Genomic DNA, 13,621 nt, shown 5'->3' on the forward strand with positions numbered 1-13,621 from the left:
CACCATTCATTCTGCCCAATGCCTGTGAGTTACTGTTGAGACTGTGTGCTGACTCTAGTCTGCTGTCCTTTGTGTTTACCCAGTGCTGTTAAGGAAAGTCATCCCCATGCTGCAACTCCTGGACATCGATGATGGATGGAACCAAAAGGCAGGGGTGCACTTGCCATCGGTCCGTCTCTCGTAGCCATAATCACTATAATGATTCAAGCGGACAAAAACAGAAACTGTTATCCATTTGAGAGCCACAGAGGAAGCGTTGAGACAAGACTGATGCAAATATTCCTGAGGTTCTGTTTGGAAATTCTAAAATGAGATATTTTTTATTATTTAGAAAACAACCGATGTTACTCACAGACAAATCACACAAAAGATAATAGAATATTCTGATCACCTGCTCTGTATTTTATACATATTTGACGTTAGAATGCTGATACATAATTGTGGAAAACGACATGTAAACATAATCGTTTTAGTATTGACATCACAGTAGTTGCAGCAACTGCTCTGTGCCTTTTTGGTGCTTTGAAACACAGCCCACAAGTTGTTTGTCCTACAAATTAAAAGGCAGAGCAGCGCTATGTCCCCAAAATGAAAGGGACAAATTGCCCCAATTAGTGCGACATGCACACAGATGCAAAAGTGTTGTGATTGTTAATCAAAGCTATTAGGCGTGGTGATTTATTGTTTTGATGGTGCTTATTCCAAGAGCTGCCTCACTCAAGAGACCTGCAGACTTGGGACCAAAGCGAGAGAGAGAAAAAAAAAAAAAAAAGCAACATTAATACTGCTGATAATTCAAAGAAAGCAGGGTGCGAGGATGTGAAAACCGTTGTCTGTAGCTGGAGCTGTGATATAAACATTCACCAGCAGCAGATACAAAAGCTGTGAATTATTATTTTTCTCCTGAACACTTTGTCCTTTAAGCGGTGAAGGGTGACACACATTCAGGCGAAATCAATTGAATATTTCGTAATGAATACATACACACACACACACACACACACACACACACACACACACACACACACAGGTACACTTTTGAGCAGCTGACTGGTTTCCATTTTGCAGCCACAGCAGCCTCCAAGAGAATCTGCAAGAGCTGCTCTGCAATTATAATCTGGAGGATATTATCCATGCCGCTGATCTCTTATCTTTTAATCCCTCACTTAAACCCAGTTCCCTTAAATCCTGGGACATATGGTAAATGTATTTCTACTATTGATAAGGCTGAGGCTTGGTCGCCAAATACATGAGAAATACCATTTTTGTGATCTGTTCTCCAAATGATGGCAGATCAAAACTCCACAGTGGGCATTAAACAATCAAATTATTTTCCCCAAATTTGAATAAGTCTGCACAATTGTTGTTGCTGGTTGTTTTTATTTCATAAGATCACTGTAACTAAAAATAATTTATCTCAATGATATTTTCATTGTAGTGTAATTTACCATAGATATGTCTGTAGGAGGTGTAGTAGGAGGGACAATCTCTATATAATATGTGAATATGTGTATTTGTATAATTAATGCACTTCTCAAATTTAGCCATCTGTTAAATCAGTGGCGATCCGATTCTCTAACACTCAGTATTAAACAGTGAATAGGTGAAAAAGACTCAATCTGCGTCTCAGTTCAGCCCTGTAGGTGGGCATCTGAATGAATGCATCTGAATAATGCAAATGCTGTTGATGTTTACATTTCATTTCAACAATATCGGGATTCAAAATTCAAGAAGTCAAGGAAAGATTGATTTTCGTTTTAGTGAGAGGCTGCTGGAACCATTACATTATGACGATTATAAGATTCCAATGTGATTTTCTTGCAAACCATTTCATACTGTGTTTTTTGCAATTTAGCGAATAAAACCACAGCATTAAAGTTACAGTTTTTTTATGCAAAAAAAAAAAAAACATTCACAGTGCCTTTGCCACATCTCAGCAGCATCATGACTTTAAATCTGCAAAACACGACAGTATAAAAAAGCAGTTAGGAAGAAACCGAGATGACTGCACTGACAGCATTCAGGCATCACTCATGTCACTAAAGCACACTTCTTAAATGCTGCTGTTAGTTGAAAGCTGGTTTTAAAATTTAATTTCAAATTTATTTTGGTATATTAATATTATATTAATATTAAGAATAATTCATTTGTGTTACTTGCAATAATTTAGGATCGGGCTATAGTGGATGACAGGGACGGGGGAGGGGGGACAACGACACAACAGTAAATAATAATAATAATAATAATAATGACAATGATAATAATAATATTAATAATAGTAATAATAATAATAATATTAGGGGAGCCATGCAATGTGCCATTGGCAGCCATTACACTATAATGCCCCCTTTGATGATTGCAATGCACTGCACAAAAGAGATTCTTGTTCTGTGGAGGAGGACACACTGACTCAGACTTAATACATAATGTAAAATTGATGTAAGCTGCATTTGGGCATTTTAGGACCTTTGCTCAAATTCACATTAACCATCGATAAGTCGATTTACCCTCCTCTTCTTGAAATGAACTCATCCCAAGCAATCTTGGAATTCAAATCCACAACACTGTGATGCCTTGCTTCCACGTGGTGGATCATTCAAAAGGGAAACTCTAACAATTCAAAATTGTACTTTAAAGTTAAAGTTAGGGAGCTCACAAGATACATACACAAGTCAAAATGGAACTAACAGAGGTTGAGATATCTTAACTATTTGCCTGAAGTTTAGGTCAAAATCCAAAAACCCATATTTCCCATAGTGCAGCTAAAGTGCATCTTTCCACTTGACCTTCCCAACCCTGTCAACACCCACATGTTTCAAACTCAATGCCCCAGTTAGTAACAGGCTTTATGCTTTAAGTTTAAGTCAAGATAACTCAGACATCACTGATTTGTTTTCAGATTCAGATTTTAAAAAGCTCCTTTTAGAGCCGAAGACAACATTATACAAGTGTTTTCACACTCTAGCACTCATCACAACTGTAAACCATGACTATGCTTCGTAAAATTCTGGTGGAACAACCACAGAAAATGGGAATGAATATGGGATGGTTAAAAATAAAAGTATACTTACCACTCAAAGTCAGCCTCTGTGCATTCACAGGGGCCGGACGTCATTGACACAGAGTACGTCTTTCCCATAACGCACCTGGACGTGGGCTTCAGTTTCCGGTAGATCCTTTTCACTCCCATGAGGCACGGCTCACCCTGCGGGCCCCATTTTGAAAGAGAACCGAGAGGAAAGTCACGGAGACAGTTTTCAAAAAACAAGCTGCTTTTGTAGCACTTGCCACCATAAATAATTTACACGATGCAACCAGCCATGTGTGCTTCACACTGTGTGTGAAAAGCACTGTTGCCTTGCCTTACTTCAGCTTGTTGTGCGTTCCTGTTCAGCGACTATTTACAGGCTCTTGCTGTGTGGTGTGCTAAACTCAACAATGTTCCTCCATTGCAAGTGTCACACTGGAGAATGTGCTGCTCGAGTACTTTTTTTTTTTTGGAGATTTTTTTTTTTTTTGTGATATTCAGATGAATGATTAAGAAGGGGCGTCAGTCGCAAAAGCTGCCAGCACCCATTCCATTTTTAGCCGTGTATCTATGCGTAGGAAGTGAATATAAAATCAGTTGGAGTGCAAAAAGGATGAACACCAATCTTTTTCACGGCTTCCTCCAGCCTACACTGCTGCTCTGTTTATTATCAGAACATTCTGTCTCTGTGCATTAGGTGTCAGTAGTGAGATGCTTAAAAACTCAGGCTGTATCCACAAATAGACTTCCAGCCCCTGAAAATGTCCTTAACTTTCCCAGTGGTCTTAAAACACAAGTGCTGTCTTCTGTTCTGAGGTCGTGTTCAGTTTATTTTTGCAGCAGATTAGGACCCACACTGCCTCTACATTTAGGCAGGTTAGCCCAGTAATTGGCTTGGACTCTTGTCGTCTTCCATGCTATATGTTTTGATCATTAGACTGCTATGAGCATATGGGCGTCTAAACCAATTACAGGACTGGGCCGTGAATAATGGCACACTTTAAGTCTTTGGCTCGCCTTCAGGCCCGGCCAGGTTGAGGGGCTTTCGGGCAGGTTTAATGTATGCAGCGTGGGGGGGGTGGGGCTGGGAGGGTTCACTCAGAGCATCAGCAGGAATCGGTATAGAATCTGCATAAATGCTCTGGGAGCTGAGAGATGTCCCGCTTTAGCCCACTCAGTACACAGCCAGGCTAAAAGCAAGGGATGGTTAGCTCCTGATGAGGAAGCCCGGCATTTGATCAAGCCAACCTCTGTATCAGCCAAACTTTAAGAGGCAGTGCTACAGAGAGGACGAGCTCCACAGACTTTTTGCTTATTTAATTTCCCATGGAGGAATTGACATCTCATTTTTGTAATTACAGCTCATTAAGTTGAAACTGTTTATGAAGCAGAATGGAAGTGCATCCATGAGCTACGAGTGCTGACATCAAACACATAGGGTGCATCTGAAATCGCTCCCTGTGTGCTTCCTAGAGCACTATATTTCCTTTCTGCTGTTCTATTTGAATCTTCCTTCCTGTGGACAAATGTGTATATTAAAAGGCTTTTTTCACTTTATCTTAATTATATTTTTGCTAATTTAAAAAAAAGATTCAGGAAATATAACCACACATTTAAGTTCAAGTGCAGTTTCAAACCAAAAGCAGCACTTAACCTGCAAAATTTTACTGAAACAGACATAAAATTACCACCAGCCTTGTGAGGGTCTGCTGCTACATGTAAGGAAGAGCCTTTGCTCAGTGACTCATAGTGCAACTGTCCATGGTGCACGATGATATTTCTTTTTCACCAATTTTACGTTAAGTTTAACAATGACACATTTTACAGTAGGAGGCCCAGGCTGCCCTAGTCTCTGACCTGATAACTGACCCTGTCAGTGACGGTGCAGTGTTGGATCATTTCAAAATATCTTAAACGCATTTATCAAAAGCACACTGACTTTTAGGCTTCAACAAGAGAAGAGAAATTTAGACTATAGAGAATGATCACAACATTTAAGCTTTAGAGATATATTTCTACTAACTGGGAAAAGCAAGTGTGATAAAACAAGTCCAGTCTCTCTGTGCTGGCGTAGAGCATACCTGGTTGTGGAGGTGCCATGTCTGATAATCCGCCTCTGTACACCTCCTGTTGAAGATGGACCTGAAGTCTATTTTCACCAGCTGCCACTCTGAGCGATGACTGACGTGGCCAAATATCCTGGAAAATAGCCACACACGCTGCTGCTTGTTACACACACAAAAACATGCTACGGATAATGATCACAGTGAAATGGAGTAAAAAGGATAAAGCTGGTGATGTGCAGTATTTTTCTTATTCTTATTCTTAGTCACAAAAGCCCACAAAAAACCATAGAGAAAATGAACTGAGTCTCCCCAAGTATTTTATATGCATCCACAGTCTGATAGATCTTATTCCTCTGTGCCACAGAGTTCCATTTCTGTCCACAAAAGATTAAAAAATAAAAAAAAAAAACAACAGAGAGCCACACTGTTGCACTGGATGACATTACCCATCATTATGATAAACAGGGACACTGTCAGTTTTTTAAAAGTTTATCCCATTATCACTGGACCTGGTGCTGTGAATACTCACAAGAGGACCAGCTGTGCCATAATTTGCTGTTTGAGCATCTTGATTACACTGGCACCTTAACATGTTGCTGGTCATGGTCTTTCTTTTTTTTTCAAGATATTATTTGACATTCTGCTTTTACTCATGAGTTGGTGAAGGGAAACAGGAAACATCAGGAGAGAGAGGGTTAGGGCACGACATGCAACAAGCGTCCTACCACATCTTTACATGAGATTGGAAGCATCCTTAAAAGGTTCCGTAAAGCGTTCGCCACTGCCACTAGATGTCACATTAGACCACCAGCATCTCAGACCAAAACAAACACTTCGCTAGCCACGCCTCTGGCCTCCATTTGGCCACCAAACCCCCCCCCCATCAGCGAGGTGTTACGAAACTCAGCAAAAGTGGCCGCTACACACACACACACCTCAAGACGCTCAACTGAATAAAGATACCCTGTGTGCCATCAAAAAAACAAAAAAAAAACAATGTAGTCACAACCATACCCCACGCTAGCACTGCTGTGATATGCTACGGTAATGCTGGCAGTAAGACAGCCCGCGATAGCAACATCTGCCAAACACATTTATAATATTGGTAAAAGCAAATCAGCCAACGTTAGCATGCTACCGTAGGTGGTGACTAATGAAAACAGAGATGTAACATTATGAACCATTAAGATAGTCCACAATGAGCGAAAGAAAAGCCAGTCGGGCTGGGAAAGAAATTCAGCCTTGGACCGCGGTGCCTGTGTATATATAAACGTAGGGAGGGCCGACGGTTTAACAGGGAGGGGCTCACATGCTCGTTCTCTGCTCGGGACGCCACTGGTCCACTATAACTTTAAACAGAAAATACTCCTTTGCTGCTATATTATTGTTTAAAATCTCATCTACAGAACCTTTAAAGATAGAACCTGAAATATAATGTCTTTACACTTGAACTGACTTGCTGTTATTGAAAAAAAACATTAACTTATTTCTTCTGAAAGATTAAGGGGAATCAGAATGAATAACCATGTTTTTGCAATGGTAAAAAACAAAACAGGATCCAAGGTTATGAGACTAACCAGATAAATATTCCATCTCCAGCTAAATTGAGTGGGTGTGTTTCTCTGCACTGACCTCCCTCACCATTCATACCACAACATATTTATCACAATCAATCTGTCAATTAGCTCTCGAGGCACCCGTCCATGACAGGCACTTACTGTAAAAATGAGTACAAATTGATAAGAAAACAGTGCATGATGGTCTTATGAAAACTAATGGTGTGTCTGTCAGCTGAGAGGCTGTGTGCTCCAGAACTTATTCTCAGTGCAAACCTGCCAGCATCATCTTTACACTGCCCCTTTCCCCTGCAGCTCTTTTTCTTCTTGTTGACTATTCGTGCGCATATTCCTATTCTCTGTGCCCCTCTCTGTCTCTCCAGCTGTGCCCTTTCACTCTCCTGTTGAGCTGACTACAAAGCCGACTGTCAGTCTGTCATTTATGGCAAGTGTCATGAGATGCTGATGTAATGTCTGTGGAAACCCCTTGGTAACACACCCCAGGGTCCCCAGTCGTCTGCAATCAAGCAGTAGAGCTGCGTCATATCCTTATGCACTTCAGCTTTGGGCTATTCTTATGATAAATGGGAAAGATCACAAAAGGAATCTTCATATATCTGGTTTCTGAGGACCAAAATCATACTCAGTGCTCTTCCCACTTTTAAATCCTGTTCAATTTTTTCTGACTAAAGTTTCATGTCTGTTTTCTCAGGCTTGTTTTTGATCATTTTGATCATTTTCCTTCATGTTCTTCAAATGGATAGTAACGTTGTCGCTGGCTGCCAAAGCATTGATCTCCTGTGATCATAATCTGGAGACAGCCAGTTTTGATGTTGGGTAGACCATGAGAGAAATCTTTTTTATTAATGAAAACCAAAATAGGCAGTCAGGAATGATGAATCCAGCAGGCTTAGATATAGATGCATGCAGCAGAGGCTCGGGTTAAGGTCACATAATGCATTCTCCAGCCCCTTACCCTGACCTTAAAGTCTGTTAAATAAAGGAGCTAATTGTAAATTTTGCTACTGCTACACAGCCAACGTTAGCATTAACAGCTTACTTACTTACCAGTCTAGAGGAAATGTTGCAAATTCACCATCAAACTGCATTCCTTTACTCACCCAGAGCTGCTCCCAGTGGTGGGAAGCAGCTCTCTTGTTTTGCTTCTACTTCTATCACTTCTTTTCATCTACTGAAGTTAGCACGCTAACCAGCTAGCCCCATCCTGGTCGGCCCATCTCGTCAATTTTCGATACTGAGGCACTGCAGCATCCAGTCTCCTCTGAAGAAGTACCGCTGCTCAGAGGGCGTTTTCTAACATCTTGTATTTTGAACACATAAATGGCCTAAGCTCTTGGCAAAACTGGGAAGTAAATATCTGTTAATGCTAATGTTGGCTGTGTAGCAATAGCAAAACTTACATATAACTCAATTAACCATCACAACGGAAATGGTCTTGGGCCTAAATACATCTCTGATCTACTTGTACGATTTGGGGACAGGTTTACTCAGTGTTCCCAGAATCAGAACCAAGCAAGGTGAGGAAGCTTTTAGTCTATATGCTCTTCACCCGTGGAACAAGCTTCCTGAACACCTGAGATCTGCTGAAACTGTCAGCATACATAACATCTTCTTAATCTTGTACATTTGCTTGTTTTGCAAAATCATTTATCACTACAGAATCCCTTTTATAATGGTGTCCTATGTTTCCTACCTGATCTTGTATTTAAATATTTGCAATTTTATTTGTATCAAATTCGTTTTTTTTGTTTTTAAAAGTTATTTTAATGTAGTCTTGCCTTTTTATAATGTATTTCCATGCCTCTGTAAAGCACTTTGAAAGTGAGGCCTTGCCAAACCGCCTCACTTTCCCCAAAGTGGCCCTCATTCCAAAACTCAAACTGGTTCACACACACAAACATACATAGGCTATGTGTTGTTACTTTGATTTTTCAGTGTGATTGACAGATCTCCATGTTGACAAATGTTTGGCACTCACGTCATGATGAGAGTCTCTTCCCCAGGCTCTCCCAGCACCCCATCCACGAACAGAGGCATGTTTGTGAAGCTGTACTTGTTCCACTGCCGTCCTTCATCAAAGCTCAACCTGGGAACACAAACAGCTATTGCACAAGGGACCAGCGCTAATCCCCTGACTGTGTGCACAAGCTAATGACCCTGGGAGCTGTCTAACAACCTTATGTCATATTCAGCGCAGGGCTGAATGCTCAGTGAACACTGATCTGTGGAAGCTAGACTCATTATGGCTTCAAACACAGAAAGGTGAAATTGAATGACAATCTGCAAAGCAAAAATTTCCACTGCTGGCAGGTTTTCCAACTTGAATTATATTGTCCCCCCGTTTGAAAAAAAACTAATTTGCCTTTGTTTGACTAACTTAAGACTCGAAGCTTCCTCCGAGGGAATTAGTCATGCTGTGACAAATGGCATCTCTGTCATAATGACTCACCACAGGTGTCGGATAGGAAGTGGAGTGTGTCTTATTGCAACTAAGGCGCCTCCTTGGTCGAGATAGAGCACTGCATATTCCTCATCGAAGATCTGCAGGGATAAAAAAAAGAAAAAAGAAAAAAAAAAAAAACAGCTCACTCTGCAACGGCTTGTTACCCGTGTGCATGTCTGTCACATGTCTGCACACACCCACGCCATCTCATTCAAGTAAACGAAGTAATAATACCCACACACAGTAGACATCACAGTTAGATTGCTACATCAGCTTCTGAATAATTATTTTTTCATTGCCATGTTTAATTAGAAACAAACACCATAAATTGTAAATGGCAGGATCAAGTGAGGTAGGTGCCACCCACCTGCACTGCATGCAGGCACTGAAGCAAATTACTCTTAAGATGTCATTTGATCATCAACACTGAAAAAACAGTGGCTCGTGTGTGCGGATTAAAAGGCTGTGATAAAATCATGGAGAGTGAGTGATGAGCAGAGGATGATACTGAGGACAGTCAGGACTGCAGGTCAGTCAGTTCGTGGTGTGGCCATTTTAGTTCGTTTAAGATTCAACTGGGGACATCACTGGAAAAATGAATCATCAGGGATGAGTCTGTAAAATCAATAATACAACATATCTCCCGCAGCGTTCATGTGTGTATATTTGCAGGAAGCCAATCTCAGCCAACGACAGACCATAATTGATACTAGAAATCAAAGTTAAACTGCTGAAACGCTTCCAAGTGTAAACATGTTAGCCCAGTTAGTTAGCTTCTTAACTTAAAAATGATGGGTCCTCCCAAATGTTCAGTGTTGTAAAGGAGGAGACAAATTAAATCACAAATTAAAACTGTGTGGGCTTGTTGGAAAAGGGGAAAAAATATCTTGAATCTGTGAATGTTTTATTTATTTATTTATTTATTTTTTGCATTAAGGCGCATTGAGATCTGGTTGCTCAAATGACTTTGGGAGGTGGTCTGGCCACATTCTTTTAGCAGTGTGTACATGACTGTGTCCTGGGCCACCTACTCAACCGGCCTCTGTTCACAAACTAATTTGCAAGCAAACGGCATCATATTTAAGTGTGACAACAGACACATTCTTGCTTCTCATGAAAGAGTACACTTAAAATAAAGTTTCAAAGTAAATTTGAAAAGCCCATAGAGATGAATTATGAGTGCATCATTTGAATTGGTTTGCCTGCCCTTAAAGAAAAATCACATGAATTTTTCATGTGTTTATTACATTTGATCATGCTGCAACATTTGGTACCATGCAGAGTACATGTGGAAAACAAACAACAACAAACTATGTACATTTAATCCCAAAGGTTTCACATTGCTTGATGTATGGGTTTCACATGGGAAATGATATGGGTTTTACATGTAATCCCATATACTGTATTTCAAATGGGAATTTACATGAGCTTCACACATTACACCACCAAAATGTTCCAAAACCACGTTTCCAGTGTCGAGCACATTTGTTCAACAAATTTCACATGTGAATTTAACATGTTTTCACATGATAAATTTCACATGCGCAACATGTGCATGTGGTCTCATGTGATCACGTGTGTCCACATGTGATTTTGCACATGTGAAATCCATGTGGATTTTCTGTAAGGGTGGAACACGCCAAGGAATAGACCCAGTCTGTATTGTTTTGATATTTTCTTCTTCTTCTAATTTCCGGCAGATTTGACATGGTGGATTGTTGCCTCCTGCCGCTTAAAGCGACAAGGCTTGGTGTTTAGAGCAGGAAAGTGAGATCCAAACACGAGTGATGATGCATGTGAGGACACATATTAATGGCAGGTGTGAACAGGGCCTCTATGGCAGCCCTGTGATAGACTGGCGACCTGCCTAAGGGCGTGCCCCGCCTCTCGCCCAGTGTCAGCTGGGATTGACACCTGCACCCCCACAACCATCAAAGGATAAGTGGTATAGCTAATGAATGGCTGGAATGTTTTTAACATATAAAGTCTGATGTTTTTCTGTCAGAAGGGCTCCACAGAAGTTGACAGTGTGTCGCCGAAAAGTCGGCTGACCACTGTCAGTCAACTGCTGCCATGGGAAATGGAGATATTTCAGAGAATTAAAATTTTTACATCTGGATATTATTACAATTAAAAGAAAAAAAAAAATCACTCACCTGTCTCCATGTGTTTCCTGCATCGGAGGTGATATACACACTGACATTGCTGGTGGTCAGCTCTGAGCCAATTGAGCCTGGAGGTTCAGCAGGGATTCATAGAACAGACACAAGACAACGTTGAGGGAAAGAAACTGCATAATGCAGACACAGGAAATGAATTCTAGTTGAGAGCAAATAAATCCCAAATTCTATAAAGAGCCTTCAAGCCCAGCAGTGGTGGTAAGGCAGCGGCTCCAGCCCTGCAGCTGCAGACTGGGGCGGTAATTACAGTGCGCCTGAAGATCTACAGTGCATTGCGACATTTGCCCATGCTCCTAAATTAACCAATAAATCCAGATTACTGTATTCATCTTTCAGCAGTTGTGACCATATTAAGACAAGCTTTCCTAATGCTGCGCAGACTGCTGTACTTGCTTTAATTTAGCCTGTAATTGGTGCCAGGTGGTTAAACACAAAGCTGGAGAGAAGCGCGAGTGTTTCCGAAGCGCGGTTGCCCTCCTCGTCTGAAACCCTCCTCAGGAAACAGTTTGCTTAACAATCCCAGCGTTTAGATAGTTACCTAACAGCAGCTGAACGTTGGAGATTTTGTTGACCGACTGTGTTTGATGTTCTCACCTCGCTGCAGTGATGGTGTGTGTATACATCGGTCACCGCCTGACAAACTTACAACTTTCAACCAGCTCTACAACCACGAGCAACTTAACGCAGTTTATCTTGAACACAGCCGCTTCACATATTCAAAAAAAAAAAAATGCATTTAAGCCCAGACCGAGCAGCCCTCTTACTCTCTCTCTCTCTCTGTGTAACAGGAGAACACAGTGTACTTGGCTGTCATCCAAAACTTCACAGAACGGTAGTTACTCTCATTTTAACGTCTGCACCTGCTGCGTAGTGCCTGGTATTTCATGACTGTCTTTTTCACAACAGACGCTGAAAGCGGTGTCACTGACTGCAGTCTCATGCAGTCTCCCACTTTCACTGAATTACTTGATTTTCGACTGAACTACTGCTGCAATGAACATCACAGGCTGGGAAGAGAAACAGTTGGTAATATAATTAATTAAGTGCACATTTAGTAACTCAAAAAAAAGTAGATTTAGTGTCAACTTGCTTTCTTTCTTTCTTAAAGGAAAATTCATAGTTTGTTCTCCCAGGTCGTGTTTTTCCAGGTTGTGCTTTAGTTAAACAACAGAATAGTTGGACAGTTATATATATTATATTATATTGTTATATATTATATATTATGTGAGATATTTGTTTGAAAAGGTGAAAATGCTGGTTTTCTAGTCAGGATTGGACAGTGGCTTGTGATTTCTGATTCTGTTATCTAAAGAGGGGCCTTGAGAGAGGGGAAACACCAGTGTGTGTGTGTGTGTGTGTGTGTGTGTGTGTGTGCGTGTGTGTGTGTGTGTGTGTGAGAGACAGAGAGTCCTGGATTCACACTTTAGTGATAATCACAGTCCTTTTCATACCAATGTAGAGATAAAGTCTTATTGTTACAAAATGGAGATTTTGATAGTTAACTCCAATTTTGCCTTGTGTCCATTGCCTGGTCCTCTGGAGCTGACCGTTTGAGCTGATTGTACATCTCTCTGACGTGCTGATAGCTGGTCTGTTACTGGAAGAAGGATCCTCTGTCTCTGTTTCCAGTCCATGTGATAGTGTGATGGAGGGAAGCTACGAAGACTGGCCTTTTGCTTCATAGACTCTATGAACTATGATGCCAGGCCAGGGATATCAGCCAGTCAGATATCAAATTCATGTAGTGGAATAAAAAGTGCAATATTTGCTTCTGAGTTGTAGGGAAGTAATCAATTAAAGTACAAGTGTGGAAACTGGCCTTCAGATTTGAACCAAGGATTTTTAAAGATCCTTAGTTGAGTACTTACAGTATATTATGTAAATATGTCTATTATGTGCCTGTTATGTGCCTCCTTATGGTCCTTATGCTGCTGGATCTGCAATGTCCCCATATCCCCAGATCTCACCAATGAAGTTGGGTTTGGGTTAGAGACAGGAATAATGGCCAAGACTGTTAAAGAACTGAATTTCGCCATTTATCATTATTATTGTTATTATTATTATTATTAATAATAATCTCTGTTTATTTTGATCATTTTGTCACTTGAAGAAATCAAACACAATCAGTTTGTTTCTCTGTCCTCACATCCCTGAAACCTGTTTAATTCAGGAGGCTCCACAAAGGTCCAGACACTCAAACTTTTAGCATAAGCTTGGCCTTCTCCAGACACCTCGGGCAAGTGCCGATGTGTTATTGACAGTGCCAGTCCATGCGGGAGTAAATATCACTGAGGTGTGAATTCACCTGGGGGTTTGCTGATCTCATA

At 40.8% G+C, this 13,621-nt stretch overlaps 1 protein-coding gene across 1 annotated transcript in view; it reads right to left on the reverse strand.

The window, feature by feature from the left end:
- LOC111217900 (VPS10 domain-containing receptor SorCS1-like) overlaps window positions 1–13,621 on the reverse strand; it is a 183,779-nt gene that overhangs the window by 23,683 nt on the left and 146,475 nt on the right. Inside the window, exons 12-17 of the mRNA XM_022739922.1 lie at window positions 11,271–11,347; window positions 9,121–9,212; window positions 8,650–8,757; window positions 5,110–5,227; window positions 3,072–3,205; window positions 80–193 (exon numbers count right to left, since the gene is read on the reverse strand). Coding sequence (XP_022595643.1) covers window positions 80–193; window positions 3,072–3,205; window positions 5,110–5,227; window positions 8,650–8,757; window positions 9,121–9,212; window positions 11,271–11,347 — 643 coding nt within the window. The remainder of the gene's footprint in view (window positions 1–79; window positions 194–3,071; window positions 3,206–5,109; window positions 5,228–8,649; window positions 8,758–9,120; window positions 9,213–11,270; window positions 11,348–13,621) is intronic.

Source organism: Seriola dumerili, unplaced genomic scaffold, assembly GCF_002260705.1.
Source record: "Seriola dumerili isolate Sdu_G_001 unplaced genomic scaffold, Sdu_1.0 BDQW01000050.1, whole genome shotgun sequence".
Lineage (NCBI taxonomy): Eukaryota > Metazoa > Chordata > Actinopteri > Carangiformes > Carangidae > Seriola > Seriola dumerili.